General features: G+C 42.8%; 1 protein-coding gene across 2 annotated transcripts; it reads left to right on the forward strand.

Annotated features, from left to right (window-relative positions):
* rspo1 (R-spondin 1) lies at positions 1-25114 on the forward strand. Of its 2 annotated transcripts, none has more exons than XM_080426553.1 (6): positions 1-408; positions 5992-6892; positions 9563-9754; positions 14464-14607; positions 18011-18262; positions 23214-25114. In XM_080426553.1, the coding sequence occupies exons 2-6, from the start codon at positions 6796-6798 to the stop codon at positions 23432-23434; spliced, it is 906 nt and encodes a 301-aa protein (XP_080282679.1). In that variant the 5' UTR covers positions 1-408; positions 5992-6795; the 3' UTR covers positions 23435-25114. The 2 variants fall into 2 exon arrangements, with proteins under 2 accessions (XP_080282679.1, XP_080282680.1); XM_080426554.1 differs by having other exon boundaries at positions 18041-18262.
* Positions 25115-25662: the final 548 nt, after the last annotated feature.

Here is a 25662-nt window from a genome sequence, read left to right on the forward strand (position 1 = left end):
AGCAACTTGCAAGAGCGTCACTACAAAAGAACTCTGACAAAAAAACAACTACATTTAAAACGTATTCGGAATACGTTAATTTTATTATTATTATTTGTTTATTTGAGTTGCTTTTATTTTGAATTCACTGCGCGTTTTTTTTGTGGGATGGCTATTATATAGTCCCATGTCTGAGAGGGCGATTTTGATATTGTGATAAATAACGTGTCGTGAAACATCATTCATTTGTCTATCTATGCAATGCAAAAAAAAAAATGCACGTCTTCCCCATCAGCTCAGATGAAGGTATCCTGTAGGAGGAGTTATTTGTACAACCAAACAAGTTACGGATTTTCTCTTATAAAAAAGGACATGAAGCTCCGACCACTGATCACTGGAAGGTGGTGTTGAAGGATCCACGCAGTGCAGGTGGGTTTATACCTCTTCAAATTCATATTTCAATGTAATATTAATACTTCAAATCAATTATGGATTATGGGTTGCCTCTTCAAATTCATATTTTGCATGGATTCCCATAATTGAAAAAAAAGACAATATTAATAAATAATTAACCATATTTGTGACAGTGTGAGGTCCTTAATTATTACTTTGTTATAAATAAGCAGAGAGACACAGACTGTTTGTCATTATTATTATTATTATTATTATTTATTATTATTGCTTTTCATTTAGATCTGTGGTTCTCAACCTTTGGGTCAGGACCCCCAGGGGGGTCCCCCACATGATTTTTTTGGGGGTCCACAGATGACAGTGAAGTGACAATTTTAACCTTTTTAATACCTCAAAAGAAAGACAAGAATAAGAAGACCATTAATGCATCAAAAATCAACAAACTACTATAAAAACTGGTTACACATTGGCCAAATTGTCAAATAATATAAGAAAGAAGCAAAAATTGTGAAGATCTGCTATTTTCACAATATTGTGGAACCGAGTCAAACTAAATGTAATGCCTCAACTCCTACATTCCAAGTGCTTGTCAGGGTGGAGGGTCCCCAGTTCAAATATGATTATTTTGGGGGTCACGGTCTGAAAAGGTTGAGAACCACTGATGTAGATCAGTAGCCTACTACCGCACAGTTGCAAATTCAAATTCTTGGCATTTGTTTTTAACCCTATTTAAAGATAGCATGAAACTTGAGACATTCTAAGTTTACATCTTCTACAGTGCAGCTTAGCTTTCAGGTACATTTTCATTCTTAGCCAATATTTAGAGAACCGATGGATAATTTTATTTTGGCACAACATGAGTGGCGGCAATTTGACAGTTCAATATAATATGACTGAGCTGGAGAGGGAATGCACCCTCATTCTTTCCTTACAGTCTGCCCACCCTATATCTATCTATCTATCTATCTATCTATCTGTCTATCTGTCTATCTGTCTATCTGTCTATCTGTCTATCTGTCTGTCTGTCTGTCTGTCTGTCTGTCTGTCTGTCTGTCTGTCTCTCCAACCATCCATCCATCCATCGGCCATCCATCCACCAACCCATCATTTATTTCTCTGTCTCTTTCATGTGAATGTATTGCAGACGTAACCATCTGTCCGTTTTTTAGTTATAGACGTATGCAGGGAGATTTTAGACAGTTGAACAAATGTAGAATAACATGAGGAGATATACAGTATGCTGGCTAGAGGACAGGTGGATGTGTCCACTTGATTTTCCATCCCCCAGAGGAGTAGTTGTGTGCTGCTCTAAGTTGCTGTGCCATCATGCATGTATGCTCAGCAGCACAGGAAGGGATTACATAAATGGCTATACCTCCATTAGCCAGTACTGGACAGTGACTACTAGAGTACATTTAATTGAGTACTGTACTTAAGTATATTTTAGTATCTGCACGCTAGGCTACTTGAGCATTTGTATGTTTGGATACTTGTGACTTTCACTCCACTACATTCAAATACAAATATTCTACTTTTGACTCCACTACATTTCTAGGAAGGGAAAAAGTACATTATTAATTAACCACTTAAGCCCTATTTCAAATATAATAACGAATTGTGAAGTGACACGTTGTGAGCTTGTAGATCTGTTATTTTCACTATTATCGAATTAACTAAAATATTTCTGGAAAATCTCAATATTTTAATACAGCAATGAATTGGTAAAAAAAAGAAAAAAAGAAAATGTAGTTAGTAACTTGTACTTTTGAATACATGAGTATTTTTAAAATCATGTAGTGCTTCTTTTGAATACTTAAGTATTTTCAAAAGCAAGTTCTCCAGTAGGCTACTTTAACTCAAGTACAAATTTGACAGAGCAACTTTCACTTACAGTTGAGTAATATTTGACCAGGAGTATTTGACTCAAGAACTGGGGTTGAGTTAGTCCACCACTGCCCGTAGCACACTGGTGGGGTCCAGACTCTAGCCAGGTGTTTCTCTGCACACGTCTGCACTGTGCACAGTCAGCCAGGGGATAGCTACCTACTACCCTCTGGTTTAGATTACAGGGTGTTGATAGGATGCTCAGCCAGGATGAAGACCGATGTTCCACTTAACCACTTATGTCTGATTTATATACTTAGCCGTATGATGGCATCACATGGTGAAAATAGCCGATCTACAAAACTTGTAGATCTGCTATTTTTGCCGTGCGATGCTGGTGTATGTATAAAGTAAGCATTATAGCCTTAGGTTATTTTTGAGAATTGTCGTCTCTAATGACATGCCCAAAATAGGGACGGCAGGTTTAATGTGGTTAACATGCCCTATTTCTTGTTTCCCTTTTTTCACGTTATGTCTTCGGGTCAGTCCGGCTAGTGGCAACACATATTGCGTCTTTTTTTTGTAAGAAATGGAAATAAATACAACAGAGTTGTTAGTTGTTTGCTAAAGCAGGTGTACATTCAACACACCAACCCCTATGGATTTGCTACCCGAGCTTTTGTACAGTAGACCGTGGACTTTGGTGTGTCCATCCATGCTGCAGGAGCCACTTCACAGTCATTTCATTACAGAAATGAGCATTTGGAAATTTGGAGCACAAAGCCACAAGTAGTAGCAGAAGATACTTTGCTCCCGCTTTTGGTCTCTTTTTTTGGGACACACACACACAAAAACAAGCGCTTTGGGTGCTTGAAAAGATGGAACGGTTCGCTTTGTCAGTGCTTGCATTTATTGTTGGTTTACTGGTGTCACGCACAGTGAAATTCTGAGTGTTGATTTAACTCTGAGGGTCTCAGAATTGTGCTGTGTGCTTGTGCTACACTTGTTGAAGTGCCACTGCTGTCTTTCTTTCACAGCAGGCTCAGTAAATGTGTTTTGAGTCAGACATAACTGAAGGATTTCAACCTGTACATGAAAAAGACAGTACATGTGTGTGTTTGCTTTTCATTTATTTATATATTTTAGTTGCAGGAATCTGTGTGAGCAACCCAATACGTTCACTACTTAAAGGGAAAAAGTTCATGGGCAGGTTGCGTGACTCTAGGTGGCACCTTCTCAGGTTCAACAAATTCCCAGTGTGGGAGCTCCCTTTCAGTGCTTGAATAATTGATAGATCAAACTTAGGACTTACAAAGCAGGCAATTTAATCTCCTGACTATTTGATGAGCCCGGCTTGGTTTTCATTGGGTTTAGCTGAATGGGGCCAATGGTGAGGAAAGGGACACAGTGCATGTGGCTGTTTTAATGGATGAGGGAGCAGAGACAGAGATCTTTCAAAACACAGAAAGGTGCCACGGTGTTGCCACAGTGTTCCCATGGTGGCTCCGTAAGATGACCACGCATGATGTAGCGTGGCCAAAAGATAGGTATCTTCAGCATCGTTAAATAATGAAACATATGATGGGGGGCAGAGAGTATACCAACCAGCAGGCTCTACTATGACCTGTGTATTCCTTGGTAATTCACAGCCTGTTCGTGTCTCCTTTCTCCATGCTATGACAGCAGATATGGAAGGGCTGAGGTGGGCTCTTTGGCAGGTTGCACAGTCTCGTGGGAGTGTTGGATTATGAAAGAGGCTCTGACACATATCCTGAGTTAGTCAGCCTCAGAAATATTGTGTTCTGACTGGTCCACAGCCATAGCATGTCCCTCTTGCCAAGCATCACTCTCTCAGCGAACAAACAGGTGCAGGAAAGGACAGGCCGCTTGACGTTTTTGGCTCTTTTTAGTAAATATGACATTAACCGAGAGGTGTCATAGAAATTCTTTTCTCGTTAAGCTCCACGAGGCAAACAAACTTCCAGTTAGGGGAAAAAAAGTCTGTGGTGCTTCCCAAATAGGAGAGACGGCTGAATTGTGGGGCAGTGTGTAAGGGCAATAAAGAAACCCTGTCTCCCATTTGGTTCCTTCTCAGAGATACTTGGCATAGCAGAGCAGTTACCTAAAAGAAGACTTAAATCTGAGGAACTTTATCTCAACCCTTGGAAATGGAGGTATTCAGGAACAGTTGAGTGTGTGTGTGTGTGTGTGTGTGTGTGTGTGTGTGTGTGTGTGTGTGTGTGTGTGTGTGTGTGTGTGTGTGTGTGTGTGTGTGTGTGTGTGTGTGTGTGTGTGTGTGTGTGTGTGTGTGTGTGTGTGTGTGTGTGTGTGTGTGTGTGTGTGTGTGCGTGCGTGCGTGCGTGCGTGCGCGCGCGCTTGTGCGTGTGCATGTGTGTGTGCTTGTGTGTACTCCAGCCTTTTGACTAGTTCCACATGGATGGGCTACAGAACAAAGCCACTGTTAGCAGCCTCTTCGCTCTGAGAGCTTCCCCTCAGAGAGAGAGATACTTCAGTATGCTCATATTAGGGATGATGGACGAGTGATTGTAATTAATAGCATCCCATCTCACATTTTTTACATTTCACAATATCAAGACAAGTTGTCTTGAATAAATCCCTCCTCACCCATTTTAACGTCGACACCCATTTAGAGAATGAGAGGGTTCCTGGACAATATCACCATTCACCACACTAGTGATATATATCAGGCTCTTTTGTTCATTTTTTAGTTTATGGTTGACATCTACCACAATTCTATTCTCTCATCGCTTTGGAAGAGCAGCTTATAAAAAGACTTGCATGGTGAGATCTCAAGATTATTATCCCTTTTTGTTCATTCGTTTAATAAAGAACACAATGTTGTCTCTTGGAATGTTTCGATGTACCAAATGGCATTGTCCTTTGCATGATTCGGAGCCACAACCAGGCTCGACGGCCAAATATGGCCCTGTTTTTCTTTATCAAGCCGCGAGGGAGGACCCCCCGTTGCTGCGATCCCAACATGTTCTGTGTGTCCTCTTCACACAAGAGCTGTAAATATAGGCCGAGTTTGACACTATCTGAAGAGATCTCAGCACCAAATATGATGAGGTCCTCTAGTCCAAGTGTGTTTTGCGTTTCCCAGAGAGAGTTGGGTACACAGCACTTTCATCATTGTATAGGAATAGAATAAACATGCTTATTCTATCACCCTGTAGTTGGAATACTGCTTGGAGAGATGCCTACATTGCCTACTGTAAGAACTTTGTGGCTTTTTGTTTCCTTGTGCTGTGGCTGGTGTTTTGAAGGGAGCAGTCAAGAGTTCTGTGCATCAAACTGACAGTTCTCTGTGAACGGAGTACATTCTATCTTACTTCGTTAGTATTATTCAACATAGTGTAATGTAGTTGCAGTGATTTCCCCGATAACAGAGTCTATTACTTGCTCGTTTCAGGATAAGAATTCAAATCTCTGCAGGTTTCAATAACTGGTATTGATATCATTTCATAGCTGTTTGAAAACGTCCAGTTTTTGCCAAGATATCACTATCCTTTTGTCGTGCTGATTTAATGTCATAGCGTTTAGAGTTCATGTTTCATTGTTTTTCTCACCCCATTACTTCCCACCCACTCCACCTCCCACACACCCTTCTCCCTCAACTCTGTTGCCTGTGTGTGTGTGTGTGTGTGTGTGTGTGTGTGTGTGTGTGTGTGTGTGTGTGTGTGTGTGTGTGTGTGTGTGTGTGCGCGTGTGTGCGTGTGTGCATGCGTGTTTCCTCCCTCCTTCTCTCCCCGGCAGGTCCTGGCAGAGGCAGATGCGTTGTCACGCATAGGAGCCCAGAACCTATCTCCGTCAGGCTTTTCCCTGTCTGCTCGCCCCCCCCCCTCGTGACCCTCCCTCTTGTGCCTCCTCAGAGCATCTTTAATAAGACACATGCTCCTGAGCTCAGTCTCTCACTCACACCAAACTCTCCCTGGCGTCCGCACCAACGACAGGCTGCCTGCTCCCCTGCCAGCCCGCCACTAGCTTCATGGGTTGAACAGTCAGAAGCGCCCTCATTCTCTCCTCTCCTTTCATTCCCCCTCAGTTCTTCTCCTCTCCTCTCCCTCTCCTCTCCTCTCCTCCTCCACCACTGCTCTGTTCATCATCCACGCAACCCCTTCCACACTACTTCTGACCCCCACGACAGCCTCCCCTTCCCCTCCCGCATCTCCCCAGCTTCTTTCTCTCGGGCCGCTGCTACAACAAACTCACCAGAAGGCGACGATGGCTCGTCGCGCCCCGGACCTGTCGGGACTCGCAGCCGCGGCGGCATCGCCCTCCGCTCAACGCCGTCAACGGAGCTGCCGACGCAGTGCCAGCCAGTAGAGGATAGGAGAGGAGAGGGACACGGAGGAGGGAGAGGAACAACAAAAAGAAAGAGTAGACCAAGGGAGACGAGAGCGACCCAAAGGGAACGGTAGCAGCAGCCGGCGGTCTTCGGCACCAGCGGTAGGCAAAAGGGGTCCACCTGTCGGAGCGGAAGGGGGGGGGGTTCCCCCTGCGTGGTCCGGCTGGCTGCTCGGGGGGGAACCCCGCGTGGCCGGGACGGCAGCAGGGACTATGCAGCTGGGACTGGCAGCGCTGGTGGTGGTCTTCCTCAGCTCCATGGGTCACAGCGATGTTGTCAAGCTCCCCAAGGCCAGAAGACAGAAACGGAGTGAGTATATATTTCGTTGTACGTCAAATAGTGAAAATAGCTGATCTACAATGTACAAGCTCACGACACGTCTCATCTCAAGTTTGTAGATCGGCTATTTTTGCCCAATGTTCGTCTATTTTGACATTCTCAGAGTAGGGACGTTAGTAGTTCATATGGTTAAAAACGTTCTCCCCACAAAACAATTTCTCCCCCTCTCTCTTTTCTGATTTTCTGACTCTACGGCCTTTACGCCTTCCTTTTCTGTGGTCTGTGTCACGGTGGTGGATGTCTTATAAACATTTAACAGGCACAGTAAGATTACTTCTTGTTTGTTTTCTCACCATTCTTATTTATTTTGCCACAGCATTATGGTGATGTAGGCTCCACTTTAAGTTGCTCACCCAAAATAGGTCGCCTTTCTTCCTATTTTTTATGATTATGCCTTTCTCGGTTTATGTTAAGCTTTTATGGGTATTAAGATTGTTTATAGTGAGGTTTTCAATGGATTCACCTTCCTGAACCATGGCTTTCTCTGCGTCGGTCTCTCTCTGGGGGAAGTTAGTGGGATGAGGACGCTACCTGTCTGATGGTTTTCAGAACCCAGACCAGACGTGATGCCTTGTGTTGTTGTAAGAATTGTTCTGGCTTTATGCACCCATAGAAAGTGTTTACTTGCTAGCTACCTCTGGCGTCAGACCTGGGGTGAATCTCTGTGCTTGGGAGTTATTGTCAGGTTTTGAGGCAATTGCTTCTCGGCACACGAGCAGCTTTCAGGGAATGCCAGCTCAATGAAGCGGAATTTATATTGAACCACGATTGGTTCACAGCAACAGATGTAGGCCTGTGCCAACCACAAACATGGCAATGGGCAGCATGGGTTATTGTTAGTGAGAAGTTACTGTATGTTAGAGTCCAATTAATTCAATGCTTTGGAATGATTCTCTAAAGCACAATTTTTACTTTGTCACAGAATGGTGTGGCATGCCGAAAATAGCCAAGTGAGTTTGTAGATTGGCTATCTTCAGCAGGCGACGACATCATATGACAGTATGATGTCAAGTATAAGTTAAGCATGAAATATTCAGGGGATGGAAAAGTCACTATTTGATACTGGTCGTGGCTTGTCTTGTGCCATTGCTTTGTGGGCAGATAATTTTGTCTCACGAGTATGCTTGAGACTACTAGACAGTCTGAATTGTACACCTCTTTCATCTGCAGTGTCCAGAGATTTGAAACCATAGATCTACAGTAAATGAAAATATGAAGATTGTAAACAATTGTTTCCTTTAACCGTCCTTGACTGCTTTGCTAACCACTTGTCTGCACATTTGCTTGGCCAGTCCTCTGCTGTACCAGACTGCTGCAAAGCTGTGTTTGCCCATGTTCTAACGATGGAATGCAGAGATCAAACCGAGACCATCTTCTCTCTGGAGTGGAGAGTATTCCTCTGCTCCTACTCGTACTCCAGACCGCATGAACTCTCTCTCTTCTGAACAGCCAAAGGGTCAGAGACTGTTTGCGACACCACATTTTCCAAATTCATAGCCTAACACCCCTCCCTACTGGTGGTTAAATATTATACCCATGGATCATTATTACTATTATCATAATTAGCGAAGCGATAAGACATGTCTGTAACTGCTCCTCCTGCATCTGAGAGCACCGTGACTCAGACATGGTGTAATCGATTCACGGGAGAACCTTTTTTTTTTTACGCATTCAACCATTCAACTTATCTGACGGAGACAGTTGGATGGATGTGTTGCCGTGTGAGTGTGTATATATTTAGAGCCGATACCGCGCAGGACTGTAAATCAACCCTGATGACTGCAGTTTCGGCACCCAATGGCCCCTAGAAACAGGATGTGCACTTTGACACGCTTTTCCCCGGCAATAACTTAAGATTACTGGCTATGCGTACAATCTCTTTGCTTTTCTGGAAGATGAGGCAATTGGGATATAAAGTATGGTTCTTACATGGTGGTTAAGTGTAAGTGCGGCTGTGGTATGTCTAGAGTTTTGAAGGGTCAGTGAGTTGCTCTATTCGGCTTTACACACTATTACTGAAAAGGTCTTGCCACTGCTGAGCTGCAGCGCTGTACAGAAGCACAGAGAGGTTTTGCACATAATTACATTGGTGTTACGCACCCCCATTGGTATTGGGCATTCCCAGAATCCTTCTTTTCTGATTGACGCTATAGTGGCCATAATGGTGGCTGTGCGATATCAGTGCCCGATTTTGAATGGACCTTGGCGGACTGTCAGTTCCAAACACTCTGGGTTTCTCCAAACTGAAAATCTGTTGGGGATCTCTGGGCGAGCAGTTTCAAGTAAACAGTGAGTAACTGTTCAAACAAAGAGGTTTGGCATGGCCCCTGGTTAGATTAAGCTGCAAACATTAACCCCTGCTAGTTGGGGTGATAAAGCACTGGCAGGTTTATGGCCACGCTGCCTGCAAAAAATGAGAAACGTGCCCTGATGCTGTTCTTATTGGCACCACAGAAACTGACAGCTGTCTTTGTTTCATTTTCCCATGAAAAAACCTCAGGCTGAAGATGGTCAACTGATGTTGACGATCCCCCATGCTGTGCTGTTTGGTAATGACTATGCTCTCTGTACCTATACACCCCCCCCCCCCCCCCGCTCCCCCCGCAACCCCTCCCTCTCTTTTACTTTATCTTTCCACAGTTAGCCCAGAGGTGCTGCCATCTTGCCCCAAAGGCTGCGATCGCTGCTCTGAGTACAATGGCTGTGTGAAATGTAAGCCCAAGCTGTTCATCTTCCTGGAGCGCAACGACATTCGTCAGATAGGAGTGTGCCTCGCCTCCTGCCCCGTGGGATACTTTGGCATGAGGAACCCAGAGACCAATAGATGCACCCGTGAGTTGAGCTTGTCTTCTTGGACCCCCTACTCAGGTGCATGGTGAGGGACACTGAGACCCGAAAAGTTGAGGTACTACTGGGCACATAAGATCCAAAGAGGTCCACATGCCATATTGGTCTCTACAGGGTACAGCTGACTTGTTAACCACTTTCAACCTCAGCGTCCCTATTTTGGGCATGTCATTATAGGTATACATTTTGCAAAAATAGTCCACAACGTGTCGCATCGTGACGTGTTGTGAGCTTATAGATTTTTGCTATTCGCTGTACAATGAAGTATAGTGGCCTTGTGGTTAATGATGCTATAAGTATCTATTTTTGCCCGATTACAGAGTTACTCCCTATTTTACAGCCAAAACTGTGTTAAACGCTGCCATTATGACTGGCAAATTAAGATTACATAATTAACATTTGGTTTACTGACATTTAAAGCCTTACCCTTCTATTAGTTCACTTCTTAACATCATTTGTTATATTCAGAAACATTGCTGTGCACTCTTTTGCGACTATCCTTTAAAACCAAGTATCACTCCCTAATAATTTTTTGTCGCTGTAAAACTGAAATTGATAATAGCGGGAGTTACTTTTAAACGTACTGTACATTAGTACACATACCTACGCACCAGAACACTCGGTTTGTTGCCTCCTGGCCATAGCCGCGGGAACTACTTCTGACCAGGGGGGGAGCGTAGTCCCAGCCCCCTTTATTTTTCCTACAGCACCGCAGACAGCGACTCTGGCAATACCGTCACATAAAACACAATACTACGCCGTTGTTTTACTAACAACAGACTGCTTTGGCTTTTTAATAACAATCAAGAACGACACTTTCCCGACTAATAAACAATCTGTCACAGGCAATTAACCAGGCTTAGCTGACACAGCAAAATTCTAATAACGGAAATCTTTTTAGAATTAAGTGCAGAATCGTCGTGCACTCAGGTTGCAATGTAATATCAAATAGCCTAAACATAATAGGATTGGCGCACACACAGTGGCCAGCAGGCACAGAGACCCATCAGAACAAATAGGCTACACAGTATGGTAAGGCTCCAATTATCAGAAGTTCAGAACATATTACAGTATGGCAGTATGGCTGCTGCGTTATACACAGCAAGTCAAGAGCAATTTCTTCTTTACAAAACCCAATAGCCAGGCTAATACACATTCCAGTACAAATTAGCTATTACCTATTTAAAATAGAAATTCTTTATTGGAAATAACCCCTTGAGATGTACCATCTCGTTTTCCAGGGGATCCACAGATTACAGAGATACATTTTTCATACATTTAGACACAACATTTAACAGGCAGTTCAAACAACATCAACAAAACAAAACAAACAAGGCAAAACAAAACAAGACATACAATAACACAACAACAACAACACTTACAACAGTAATACACAGATCGCTTAAATGGATCATTGGTTAATAGATATGTTATGATGATTTAGTCAAAGCATGAACAGGTAATCTCAAGGTGAGAGGACAGCGCAGTTATAAACAGTTTAAAATATGTTATTTACCGTACAATATTCCATATGTGCTCTTGCGCTCTGGGGTGATGGTAATGAATTCCCTCATGTCAACAACTCGATAGAGTCCCGGCTGAGGCTCTTCATTTACACACTCAGGTGGCAATTGCTTCTGTGCTTTTCTTAATTGATTTGGGCCCACCAAAGAAATCAGACATTTGTTTGTTTCTGTGCCATGTTGTAAACAACCTGTTCACTATGAGGCTTGTGCGCCCGTGTGTAAAGTAACACTAAACAGGAAACAGCGGACTGACGGTAGACGCTGATTCTTGATGATGATAATAAAAACCAAAAATGTGTAGTTTAAGAATAAATAGGCCTATTTGTAAAATAGGCCTATTTTCTTTTATTCCGCAACCCAGTACCAATTTCTATTTATATGAATAACGTGACAGAAGTTTTCCTTTATTTTCTCAACTCCTTAACCTCCTGGCCGAGGGGCGGCCGCCACTCCAGCACCCCTAGTTCCCGTGGGTATGCTCCTGGCCACATGGCAAACAACACAATAATGTCAAAACACATACACACAAACACACACACACACACACACGCACGCGCACCAGGTAGAGATAAACCAGTAGAACTTTCAGTTTTTAGGGTTGGCTGCAGCTAGGTTTCGCTAATATGGAAGGCGTGTGGCCACAGTGTTTATCAAACTTCCCCGGTTGGCTCGGGTGGCACTAGCCCCATGTTTTTAGACGATGAATGCCAGCAGCTCAGTTTGCGGTCTGTTTCCCCTTACTTGTGGGCAGAAAACAGGATTGGAACAAAATCCCTGCAAAAACATTTCTAATGCACTGTTGTTTGTCTATTTTTGAGAGGATGTCTGTGTATTTATTTGGCTCTTACAGTATGTTCAGGGTGCAGGCCAGCCCAGACTCACTATTTGTTTATTCTTTCGATTGGCTTTATGCATATACAGATATACCTGCTTAATGTTTTTGTATATTCTCTTTAACAGCCACATCATTTGAATACAGTTGGTTGAAAAAGATGCTTCATCAGTTTGTGCTGTTCTTTAGTTATGCAGTTATGTCACATTAAGTACAATGAGAAGGGCTAGCCATACTCAAGTGATCTCCATTCTCGTAGTGCAGATATAGATTTTGGTCGGCAATTAGGGAGGCCTGCAGCTTGTATTCATTATTTTATTTTTCTACAGGAGGAAAAAATACAGACTGTTTGTTTGATGACCTGTTGCTAGATCACGTAATATATATCAGATGTGTTCATTAATGCTTTCACTCAAACTCACACACCCAACAGCAGATAAAACTCTTAAGCATAAATCTGGCCCTTGATTTAAGAGCTTTGAATTTCACTCCAGAGATTCTGGAAACAGGAGCTAAAATGCGTACTCCTGCGGAGACGCCTCACAAGGCTGCCCGCTTCATGTTTGCAGCCTGTATTTTACTGCTCCGGTATTGACAGGTAGATTAGATAGCATTCCGAATCACATACTGTAGCCCCCTTATGGAATTTGCACAGCCTATTGTCCAAACAGATTCTGAGCATCATATCTTAACGTTGTAAATCATCATCAGCCTTCTAACTGAACAGGAGTGCCAGTATTGGAGAAGCAAGTCAATGGACACTCAGATAAATTGAGATACAGTACTTAAATATTTGAAGCTCATCATACCAGAAGCGTTAAATATCACAATTATTTCACAGAAGAGTCGGACATCAGTGACTGTGAATGAGGTGACATAAAAAGACAAATGTGTATAAATGTTTTGATAATTTCCTGTATTGTTCCCTCGTATATCCCCAAATGTTACAGCGCAAGATGGTTTGGCTTCCCTGAATTCCTTATGGCGGCCCTCGGTGGCTAACCTGAGCCTATTATCTAATCATCAAGTCATTCCAGCATGTCTTGTTAGCAACATTTGTCTTACATTAGAACTACAAACGTCAGTCCTGTCAAATTTAGCTGTCAGGGGCTTAAAAACTATAATTGAGAGCAGAGGCTAGAACATTAAAATCCCAGCGAAGGGATTCGGCGTTAGCTCATGTCTGACCTTGGCAAGAACCCAAGCGGCGAAGCAGACATTCTTCAGCACATGTGAACAAAATGCTGTCTCCTGCTGAACGAGTCTCTGATATAGTATAATATAATAATATATTAATATATTTCCACCCTATAAGTGAGAGGATCGTGTCTTTGCCCAATGCTTTTATAGCCCCATTTTCAACTGATGTTTTCCCCATGTTAATTCAGACGTAGGTAATGATGAGATTAAAGAAGAGGTGTTTGGGATGAGACCAATGCCTTTTTGGTCGTCTTCTAATAAATAGCATCTGGTTTATATTCTCCCACGCCTGTAACTATCCCAACCTGAAGTAGTTGCTTGTTACAGTCAAGAATTAAAGGATTTTAACAATGCTGTGGGGTGCGAGGATTCTCTCAACCACTTAAATCCTATACACAGTATACTTAGTTTACTGGAGTCCCACAGGGGTCTATACTAGCGCCCCTCCTATTTCCCCTCTATATTAAATATATTCACCAAAAATAGCCGATCTACAAGCTCACAATGTGTCGCAATGGGACACATTTTGAGCTTGTAGACCGGCTATTTTCACCCAATGTTTGCCCCAGAATAGGGACGCTAGGGTCCATGTGGTTAAGAAACCCAGTGACACGACCTGCCGCCGGCCTTGCGCTGATTCACACCAGCCAAAAAAAAAAGAGGAGAAAAAAAGGGCCTGTGGTATGCATGTGCTTTTAGGAGATGAGTGTTATTCGTGAAATATCCCCCTAAACATCTCCTGTAGTTTTATCACTAATAAATCTCTCAGAGGGAATAAAAGTCAAGTTCTCATCGTCCTCCCTCTGCAGAGTCTTGAATGCAGTCAGAAAAGCTGTATTAAAAGTGAATAGGCAGTGAATAGGCAGCACTACATGTTCACTTTAAATTATTTTCCTTTTTCATTGTTCATTTTTAAATTATGACGAACAAACAGTCGACTCCAGGGGATTGCACTGGGACAAAGGCATCTGTTGTTAAGCCTCACTTGGGCTTCGGCGAAACACGTGTCCTGCGACATGTTGTGTCGACAGTTTTTCGCCGAAGCATAAATCAGGTTTTGTAATCAATGTGCTCACAAAATGCGGATTTGGTCGTGTCATTTGATCCTCTCCTTTTGTCTCCCCTCTTTCTTTCAGAATGTAAAATAGAAAATTGTGAGGCTTGTTTCAATCGCAATTTTTGCACAAAATGTAAGGAGGGCTTGTATTCACACAGAGGACGATGTCACGTGACCTGCCCTCCAGGCCTGAACACCGTTAACGGGACCATGGAGTGTGTAGGTGAGCGACCTACAGTACGGCCTTTCGCTAACCATCTCAAACCTCAGCAATGTCCAACCCTCATGGCTTCTTTTAGATGGCTTTTACTGGCTTATCATTTCTAGCTCTTCCTCTACACCAATGGTTAGGTGAGTCAATATATGGTTTAACCCCAAACAAATTGATACAAAAGGTTACTCAACGGATTCTGGTAGTATTTGGCATGCTAAATAATATACAAAAAATCTACCAAAATCTACGTCCCGGAAAGCCGTCATTTTCAAGATGGCGTCCAAGATGGCTGCCAGGAGCTTAAAATGGCTATATCTCAATGGCAAAAGGGGATATAAAAGATTGTCCAATTGATTCTGGTACCTATATGCATGTTTAAGAAAAATTAGGAAAATATGCCTACCAGAAAGGCGTAATTTTCAAGATAGCGTCCAAGATTGCTGCCGGGCGCTAGAAATGTCTCAATCCAATTGATTCTGGTAGCTCTAGGCATGCTTGATAACACACACAAGAATCAATTGAAAAATCTTTTGTAAATGTTTTCAATGGAGATATATACTGTAGTTATTTTAAAGGTATCATGACATTCATTTTCACTTTTTTTATTTTCAATGTTTTATTTGGGGTTTTATGACCTCAATTACACCCAAAAAACCTGAACTTAAAACATTCAGTGGATTTTCTGTGGTCTGGGGTTTTCTGAATAATTAGGCTGAAAAGTAATCTGAGTTTGGCCCTTCGACAGTGAGGTCACTGTCGAATAATCCCGCCCACTCTCCTCCTCGCCCCTCCCCTCCCCTATCCTTTCCTTTGGGGGGGGCGGAGCAGAGGCGATGATTGACAGGCAAAATCCCTCACCAGCGACACCCGCAGGCAAAGATTTCTTTTTTCATTGCAGTTGAAAAGGCTTTAGAAATGTGAGAGAAAAACACCTGCCATTGATCACTGGAAGGGAATTTTCACTTAAAACTTTTTGTACACTTTTGAAGGACCAGGACAAAGACTTTGAATGTGGTGTAAAAGTGAATGTCATTAAACCTTTAAGCTCCCGGCAGCCATCTTGGACACTATCTTGAAAATGACACTTTTCCGGAAGGTATATTTCCCTCGATTTTGTGTGTGTTATCAAGCATGTCTAAAGGTACCAGAATCCATTGAAAAATCTTTTGTAACATTTTTTGCAATTGAGATATAGCCATTTTAAGCTCCCGGCAGCCATCGTGGACGCCATCTTGAAAATGACGGCTTTTAGGGATGTAGATTTTGGTAGATTTTTAGTTTGTTATTTAGCATGCCAAATACAACCAGAATCCATTGAAAACCTTTTTGTATCAATTTGTTTGGGGTTAAGTGATATTTTTTCATATATTAACTAACCTACGTACTCAACATGGGGTCTGGGGACCCCCAGTGGTCCTTGAGGGGAGTTCCGCGGGGTCCCCAGCTAAACAATTGATAACGATATTAGGAACCAAATGGACTCTTATGGGTCTGTAACTCCTAGAGGGTACAAATGGAAATAAATGGACCCTTATGGGTCCATTTTGTTTCATTTGTATATGCAGTGTTAAATTAAAGCCTCACTATGTAATTTTTTTTTTGAAAAGAATGTAATGTTGTGCAATCTGTATGGTGGAGTATGTTAATACAATATAACTGATGGTCAAGATTCAATTTATCCCTTAAGCAAGCAGGCCGGCTCTAATAGCTCAATGGTAAAAATGTCAGCACTTAGCAGGAAACCAGGTTCAAATCCGGGGAGATGAGGAAAGTTACATAGTGCTGCTTTAACACTTATTCCCAGAGGAATGTTTTATCAAATGGAGGGGGGGTCCGTGGCTTAATGCATATCAAACTGGGGGTCCTTAAAATTAAAATGGTTGAGTATCACTGCATTAAGGCACGAACCCCATTTGATACAATTATTTTTTTAAATCTCTAGGAACCCAATCTACACTGTAAAATCCTCGGTGTAATATTTACTCTGAGAGTGTGCCTCCAAGTGGGTCCATTTGTCCACTCTCTGAGTTAAAGACCTCTAAAGGGTTCCTTTTTGTTCCTAACTGTCAATCATGTAGCTGAGGAGGTCACTGGACCCCACATAGAGAACCAGTGCTCAACGTGCAGAGTAATTGCCCACAGCATAGCCCACATTGGACTCACCACATGAGTTCCACTTCCAAGCGAACAGTAAAGTTATGTTCCGCTGGTCAGAACACGGCTGTCTGGCCGGGAACAAAACACTTTTACACAAACAAAATAAAAACCCAGAGAGAAATTGCATGTTCTCTTGAGTTTTGCCTTTCTCTTTTTCTCTCTCTCTCTCTCTCTCTGTCTGCTGTTTCTCAATCACAAGTGCGCTGAACTTTGGAGTAGGGCCTGCTGGCCGATAAGACTTTTTTCTAGAAGTGTTTTTTTTTGGTAGACTATTCCCGTCATAAGTAAGCAAACAGCGCATTAATCTGAAGACGCAGTGCCCTCCAAGCAACTGCCTGAAGCCGAAGCCTGCGTCCATCCCTCTGGTCTGATACGCTGACGTCACCCTTTCTGTTCCTCTGAAGCTGACCCAGAGCCGCGGCTCCGGACACGCACACATTATGACGCTCATTCCGTTGCTGTCAGGCAGAAACCTTGTATCTCCATATTTCAACTGTTTTCTTTTTTGTGAATTAAAGGGATAGTTCACCCCCAAAATGACTTTTTTCTATTGATTGGTCACCCCATGGAGACTTGAATTCATGGATATTCTTTTGTTTTTTGTCGCATTCCTAAGCCAATAATTTGATGACCGGCAGCGGTTCCGGTAGGAGACACAAAGAGTCTCCTTTGTGTCTCCTTCCGGAACCGCTGATCAAATTATTGGCTTAGGAATGCGACAAAAACAAAAAAATATCCATGAATTCAGGTGTCCATGGGGCTGATAATTGATAGAAAATTTTTTTTTTCTCTCTTTAATGCCCTACTTCGTCATACTTACAGTATCACACAAAAGTAGCAACAATATTTGATTTTTTTTTGCTATTTTTGAAAAACATTTAAAGTGAAATTGTGTCGGTGGGGTTTATAAACATCGAAACAAATGATAAGTATTAACAAGCTTGTGACTAATTAATAACCACATTGGATCCATCGGAACACTGTTTTTGTTTTGTTTTCCTGAAAAGTAACGCTTTTGAACATACAGGGTTTCCACCTGACTGCAATAACAATTCGTTTTTAGCATTATCAGGTTCACAGCAACTGCTTATCTCCTTCCTTCTTCATGGTCATAGAGGAAAATAACTATTTCTAAATTGTCAGCAAATTTGGACATGACTTAAGCTCAGAGGTATGTCTAAGAAAAAGTGCTGCAGAGAAGTTAAAGGCAAGAGATTTTAGGTGTTTTAACTGCGGGAGACACTTTTCACCACAGCGGTTTTCTTCTCCCCGGATCTGGTTCCAGGCCAGCCTGCAGAGTGCAGTCTGGGGGAGTGGAGCCTGTGGAGCCCCTGCATGAAGAAGAACAAGACGTGTGGTTTTAAGAAAGGCTCCCAGAGCCGGGGACGTGAGCCCCTTCAGCAGGTCTCCAGCCAGGACCGGCCCTCCGCTCTGGTCACCTCGCAGCCGTGCGTGCCGCAGACGGAGAAAAGAAAATGCACTGTGCTCAAGACCCCCTGTGCAAAAGGTAAAGAACGGAGCTTGCAAGCAAGTGGCCACACACACGTGCACTCATGCAACACACACACACACACACACACACACACACACACACACACACACACACACACACACACTGCAAATGACTGCAAATGACTGATACCGAGAAGGAACAATGGATAGAAAAAGGTACGACTTCATTCATACGTACTATGCAAGCAGAATTACAGTGATGTCATGTTCTGTTCCTTGGCGGACAACGGCAGTAAATCAGTTGAACTTGTGATCAGATCCATGTGAGACATGAAAAAGCCATCAGCGGTCAATATTATGAATGATGGAGGCATTACTCAACATTCAAAGGCTGGCCTACCCGCCTGTATGTCTGTGACCCGCAACGTGTTGATTGGGTTTGGTTTGGCTGCACTCGCAGGAGGACACAGAATCTCTTGACTCCCTCAGCATGTAAACAATAAACCGCGAGTGCGAGCCAAGCCGATGACGGGCGGGTGCTTTGCACTGCGGATCTGGAGTAGGATCAGAGCGGGAGAGAATCTGTTTGTATTGAAGCTCGCCGCAGCGGGAGGTTTATGTGGTCCTGACATGTTTGCTCGGGCTCTTATCATCCGCACACCATCGTACTCTCCTGTAGATTAACAGCCATATCCATCAGTCAGTTGAGAGTGACCATTATCGACGGCTTGCACGGGGCTAACGAGACCTGGCGGAGTCATTTGCAGCTGAAGCTGATTAAAGATACTTACTGGCCAATTGGTCACGGGCTTATTGGCTGAAATGGGGGGAACAATATTGACTCTGGTCAGCTTGCTTGAAAGTGTCTGGACTGCGTTCACAAAGCAACACATTTTGATCTGTATCCATCATGATGTTGAGGAGGATAAACAAAGTACCCAATAAGACATCGTAAAAAGTTAAATTGATCATTGCTGGGGCAGTGCCCTTTGGCTCATATATTTATATCACATATCCCATTTCATATAAAATGTCTAATTTCTTACAGTAGTCCCTGTTGTCTAATTAGTGTACCATTGCCCTTAGGTATTAGGCTTTATTGAATTGTAAACCAGCAATATTAAAAACCTTTTAGTGGAGGGTGGCACGCTTAGGAGATTTCAGGGCGCTCAGCAACATTATTTTTTTGCAGCACTGACATCTCTGCTGTGCAAATGTTAATGTTATCTACATATAACAGACAACATACATGGATATAATGTGAGAAGAGATGGGGAGGCTCAGTCATTCCAGTGGTCAGCTCTTGGTCAAACTCATCTATATGTATTAGTAAAAAATAACCGATCTACAAGCTCGCAGCACGAAGTATATATTAAGCATAATTCCTCAGTGAGGAGCGGACCATGCACCGACTGGACAAGGCAGTGCATCGTTGGAGAAATGAGAAGCACATTTATACCATGACGTCTGCATCGTGGAAAGAATTTGTACCTTGGGGTCAGAAGAATAATTAACATTGAAATATTATAAACCGCCCCGTAAAAGCGTACCATGACGTCTGCCAAATGTCTAAAGTTAGGGGGGGGGGGGGGGGGCAAAGGGAGGCACGATGAGTGTGATGAGTGAGGTGTGGCCCGACTACTGGAGATGAGGGAGATTGAGTCATGAAAGCCTCCTGGGTTATGAAATGGGGCACTGTCAGAATTTGAGCAGTGTTTTGCTTGATTCCAATCCATACAGCAGCAAAATAAACTGCTCTGAAAATCAGATGTACTACTGTACTCTCCTCCTGCCAAACACATTTTCGACTGTGACTTAGACTGTGATGGGCGGCAGTTGCGTGACTCGTTGCCACACCAACGTTTTGTGTTCATAAACTCACCATGTGCTAAATCAATGCGACAGCAGATTCATCCGCGGGAGCTGGCTGACAGGCCAGCTGTAAAAAACACCAGGGGCAGAGCTTGTATAACATTAGTGATTTACTGGTTTGTAGATCTCACGCTTTGTGTTGATCTGGCCACGTTCACTGCCTCCCCCCCCCCTCTCAGCCTTCCTGAAGCGCTACAAAAACACTTCGCACGAAACCCATTTTTATTTTTGGACATGTGATTGCCTTTGTCAGGCAACGTTGTTTAGCTTGGATGGAGAGACATTGCAATCAAGGCTGTTGTAAATTGATGGAGTCCCTGTCTCCTGCATCCATTAGTGGTATGTCAGAGAGCTAATTAAGTCCTTACACAGTAAGCACACCAGTGTTGGTCCTTCATATTGCGTAAGTGTGTGGTTGTGTGTGGTTGTGTGTGGTTGTGGTGTGTGGTGTGTGTGTGTGTGCGCGCGTGTGCGCGTGTGCATGTGTGCGTGCATGCGTTCGTTCGTTCATGCGTGCGTGTTTGTGAGAGAGCGAGCACTTAACTCCTCTCAGGTTCACCGTGCCTCATTGACATAAACAGAAACAATTACCTCCGAACATTGAGAACTTGTTTCATTATCGCTCCCAAATAGCTCCCAAATGTGTTTGTTGATTCAAGTATTCACACGTGCATGCAGAGCATGTTAGACGCTAATGTTTCTGATGTGGCCTGTGCCCGCTGACCAGAAGGTAACAATGACATATAGTATGCTTTCATGAGTTTGGCACCCATGCCTTTTGACAAAGAACATGAGCCTTTTCCCTGACAGTGGGCTACTGTGTGAGGCTTGTGCCTCTGCCAGTGTACACTACCCTACAGGGGCCTAGTTGTGAGCCGTGCTTGTTTTTCCAATGCAAAATATGAACACTATTAAATGTCTAACCAATTTACTGCCGTATCAATATTTTTGGTAAATATTTTAGTAAATTGTCAAATTATTAACCACTTTAACATTATTTTAGACAAAAAATCTAAAAATAGAAAGAATAGTCACAACTGTGAGCTTGTAGGCTATTGTTACTATTTGTCATATGACAGCATACTGTATAGGGCTCAATTCCTTATTCCCTTAGGCCTTTTGTTGTTTGTTTTGTTTTGTAAAACACTTTTTTTTTTAAAGTTACGTTGTTTGCACAGCTAAATTGAAAGAAAATTCTTGAGGAAAAGTAACATACAGTACTATTATTATCCACAACAGCAGGCAAGCACAGTGGCGACATAAGCCCTAACTTTATCAAATGCATACATAACGCTTTCCAGCCGCACGCATGTTGACTTGGTTTCCAGGGAGAGCAAACTCTCTCAACAGCACCAGCACTGCAGCACATAAACATGCACCGTCTCACACCTGACACAAACATCCATTTCCCATGGCATTCCCTCACACAGTGCTTCACATCCATGTGGACTGTCTTTGTACCCCTTATGATGTTCAAGTCATTATGCCACCAGTGGTCTTGCTGGAAATGTCAACAGTAATTAATTTCAATAGAATGTAAGTAGCTGCCCCCCCCCCCCCATTCATAGTGTGGACCTAATGGATGCTTGTACTTACTGTAGAGAGATAAGTCTGGCCGTGAAATATGTGGCAGGTGCACAATCAAATCCTTAGTGTTCATTTAACTCTCTGAGTTACAAATGGATAAACTAACACTGTACTGTACAGGATTCAAAGTACAAGAGTAACTTGGAGAGAAAAAATAAGAAGAGAGTGGATGAGGCGTAGCTTTAAGCATTTAGACAACAGGTGAGGACTGGTGGAGCGGAGGTGGTGGTCAAGCAAGGGCTTTCACTTCAAACCAGCTCCACATGTTTATATGGACTATTAGATCGCATCAGAGGCTTTTCCGTGCAAAGTGTTAAGAAGTGTCCGGCTCACAAATGCGTGCTCATTATTCTTCCGGCCCATAGTTACAGTGTGCGCTGTTGTGTGTAAACTGTCAATGCGGCACAGCCCTGCATTGCATCACATTGGCATTTATGAATGGGGCCTGCATCCTGTGCTGGATGTACAAGGCTTAGCCATGATTAGCCCGCATTAAAAGGCCTTGTGAGGAGCCCCGCTGACACAACGATGGCCTTATCACCCACATCCTCCCCAGGAATCTATGTTGTGAGTTTCAAATCACAATGCGGAGCTCTTTTTTGTATGCCACGCCAGGCTTGCTAACGCCTACAGTAGATTAGACAAGATTAGATTCCATTATTTTATTGTATTTATTTTTGCGGCGTGGCTCTGCAGGAGTCTAGCCATCTATAAGAGGGTTGGCTTGTCTGTCTGTCTGTCTGTCAGTCTGTGTGTTCAGAGCTAATCTCGCAAAACCGCTGGACCGATCAGCACCACATTTCTTGTGCACACTGCCAGTAGGTCACAGAAGTGCATCCACACGTTTATTTCCCACCTATGATTTTGACTATTATACTTTATGTTTTAGAATATTTAACTTAAAAATGTATAATGGAAATCAATGGGGCTCAGATCAGGCTGAAACCTTGCCCAAATCTGGTCATTATGTTATTGACAACATAATACATAGATCACTGACACAGGCTGGCCACATGAAGTCCCAGATCCACATTAGATCCACACCGTTCCTATGTGGATCTCGAGATCCACATGCAAGATTCCGATTTTGTTATTCAACCTTTATACATTTTAACCAGGAAAAACACTCATTTTTACAAGAGTGTCCTGGTCAAGACAGGCGGAAACACATTAAATCGTGATTACAGACAAACATATAACAAATTATACACATTAAAAGTTAAAAACAATTAAGAAAAACAATAATAGCACAGTATAATCAAGTACCCAAAAACACAAATAACAAAACACTGATAGCTTGATTTATCTGTCTCCCATTCCTTCAACGTAGTTTTTTTTTTATTGAATACTTTATTAGTCAGAAATGTAAACAGCATGTGGTACAGTAAGACATTAAAGCTAAAAGGATAACACAAAAAAGCCCAGTGGCTATTATATTGATCAACACTTATGTTGATCAACACTTACAGTATGTTGATCAACACGATAGAGCATTCTGTTTGGACTGTATACTGAGTATCGTGTTTTCCTGCACATTCTAATTTCAGGCAGGAAGAAAGGCGACAGAAGAGATGAGCCAAATAGGAGAGAGAAAGAGGGCGGAAGAGGGCGAGGAAGAGAAGGCAACAGAGGAGGAGGAGGAGGAGGAGGAGGAGGTGGTGGAGGAGGAGGTGGAGGTGGAGGAGTGGGAGGAGGGGGCAAGAGGAGAAAGACCCAGAGCAGCAGGACCACCACTGCATCCAGCCTCACGCCTGCCTCCGTCACCTAACCTTCACGAGACAAGACTTTCCAACACCCATCCTATACCCCGACCCCCTCCACCTCCAGCACTGGCTATTCCCCAGAAACCCCCTGACACGACGTCAAAAAGGATGAAGGAAATGATTTAATGCTGCTATGCATGTCGTAGAAGATGCCCAAGGAGAACTGGAGGTTCACTGCAATAAACACGAGACTTTTAACTTTCTAAGTAACGGCTGATTTATGCTCGGTTGCGTGCCGGTGGCACACACCGAAAATAGCTGATCTACTTGTAATTGGGCTATTTTTGGTGCGTGACTCCTGCGCGCAACTAAGTATAACTCAGGCTTTGAGGAAGAGTGTGGCTGGACGAGCCGTCGTAGGAGTACTCTGGAGAGACTTGTGGGCTTGATTTCCACGGCGAGCGACCACTGCTGGATCGAAGAACATTGGGACGAGACGTTCCATTCATTTGAGCCCTCGTGAACCCACATAGGGCTCTGTTGAACTCTGAGAAGACCCGAGTGGGGCTTTTCCTCAAGCTATGAGCCCTGTAATGATCGAGGGATCTCTTCAAGCCTGTTGTACTCCATGATGTATCTTTTTTCCAATCTACTTTTAATCGCAACCTGTTTTCCATTTGCGTTCATGTTTGTGAGAGGTAGCAGATGGATTTTCTCAAGAGCCTCTAAAGAGATGTCGTACGTGATATAGGGAAAATGAACAGTATTAAGGGTCTTTGTACTTTTATTTCTTATTTTATGACGATGCAAAAAAGAAAGGCACTGGAACTCATTTGCGGTTGTGATGGAAAGAAGGTCTGATATATTTTGGGTTACAAAACAAACCCGAGAAAAGATGTAAGGGGGGATTAGTGGGGGCTCAGCACAAAACCTGCTCCGGTATCTGGCAAACAGCCATTTGATAGCCTAGTTGTTTGTCTCCAATTAACTATCCTTGTTTGTAACAAAAAAAAGAGGAATAAATAAACATGCATATATGCATAGGTGGGAGGTTACATGTGTGTCCGTGTAAACTCCACAACAACAAAAGTAGGCCTAGGGAGTACTCTTATGATTGTATGTATATTTGCGTGGTTGTGTTGTGTATATTGTAAGCGTTTCTGTTCAGAAAGCTTGACGTCTGTACATGTGTGTTAATATTGGCCTCACAGGATGAAGAAATGCGATGGCGACAATAAGAGGAAGCGTTCCAAGTGCACAGCGATATATCAAAAGCAAAATTATACGACAACTACAAGCCTCTGATTATTATGTACGCCATCACGCTGTCAGCTGCTCAGCAATCATATATGTTTGCAACAGGGTCTGAAATATTGCACAGTCGTATTGTGTTTGCCTACTCAAGTTTCAGATTAATCGTTCGATTTTTCACTCTGCCAGTGCTACAACAACTGGCTTTGTGACATCACCCTGGAGTTGTTTGTATCGTTTGACACAAATGGTTTGAGCAATTACTGTCACATGCTTTGTTTAGCTTTCCCTGGGTCTGTTTGTTTTCCACAAGATACTTGCTTCAAGAGAAGGTACACATCACATTATGCATTCATGTTATGGATTGTGATACTGAATATGTCTGAAACTGTAACTGTTTAAAATCTGTTTATCATCCATCATAAAAATCATCATAGTATATATTGTATTCTGTGACAGCTTAAATAAAAAAAACATTCTGATATACTTAACAAGTTGCAGCAGGCTTTTGAAACCCATTCAGTCATGCTTGAGTTTTCTACAAACTGTTTAGTTTGAGTTGCTTTGGAAGACATTTGAAATGCCCACATTTTATCCACTGATAACTTCTATTTTGTGCCAAATGCTTTTCATGGTGTTGCTCAAGCAGGGAATCACTGCAAGGCATCTTTAGTTATTGAAAATATGTTAGTGATATGCAGTGTGTCCTCTCTGAAGATGATTAGATCATCTTAAGTAATGCCATTAATTAATTGAGCATGCTACCCAGTTCCTAAAGAGGTATTTCTGTGGTTAGGAATAATCTGTCCTAGAGGTTCTGGGACTCAGTCAACTTTGACAGTTTGTGATATTTTCTTTTAGTGTGATACTGTATGCACTACGTATAACCATGCAGAGTCAGTCTCTCACCTTCTGAGCCAATGTAAGCCCTATTTTACTATTAAGCCCTATTTTTTATTTTATTTTAATAGTAAGCCCCACTTAATCATAAGACAGTGCCGCACAGGGGAAATAGCTCATGTGACGCGTTTTTGTAGATCTG

This window comes from Gymnoscopelus braueri, assembly GCF_963280865.1.
Source record: "Gymnoscopelus braueri genome assembly, chromosome: 4".
In the NCBI taxonomy this organism is placed as follows: Eukaryota; Metazoa; Chordata; class Actinopteri; order Myctophiformes; family Myctophidae; genus Gymnoscopelus; species Gymnoscopelus braueri.

What these genes read in the sequence shown, in the direction of transcription:
- rspo1 (XM_080426553.1), top strand. Translation starts at nt 6,796, where the DNA reads ATGCAGCTGGGACTGGCAGCGCTGGTGGTGGTCTTCCTCAGCTCCATG. An exon ending in GGCCAGAAGACAGAAACGGA is followed by an intron (nt 6,893 to 9,562) that starts GTGAGTATATAT and finishes ATCTTTCCACAG; the next exon opens with TTAGCCCAGAGGTGCTGCCA. An exon ending in CAAGACCCCCTGTGCAAAAG is followed by an intron (nt 18,263 to 23,213) that starts GTAAAGAACGGA and finishes TTCTAATTTCAG; the next exon opens with GCAGGAAGAAAGGCGACAGA.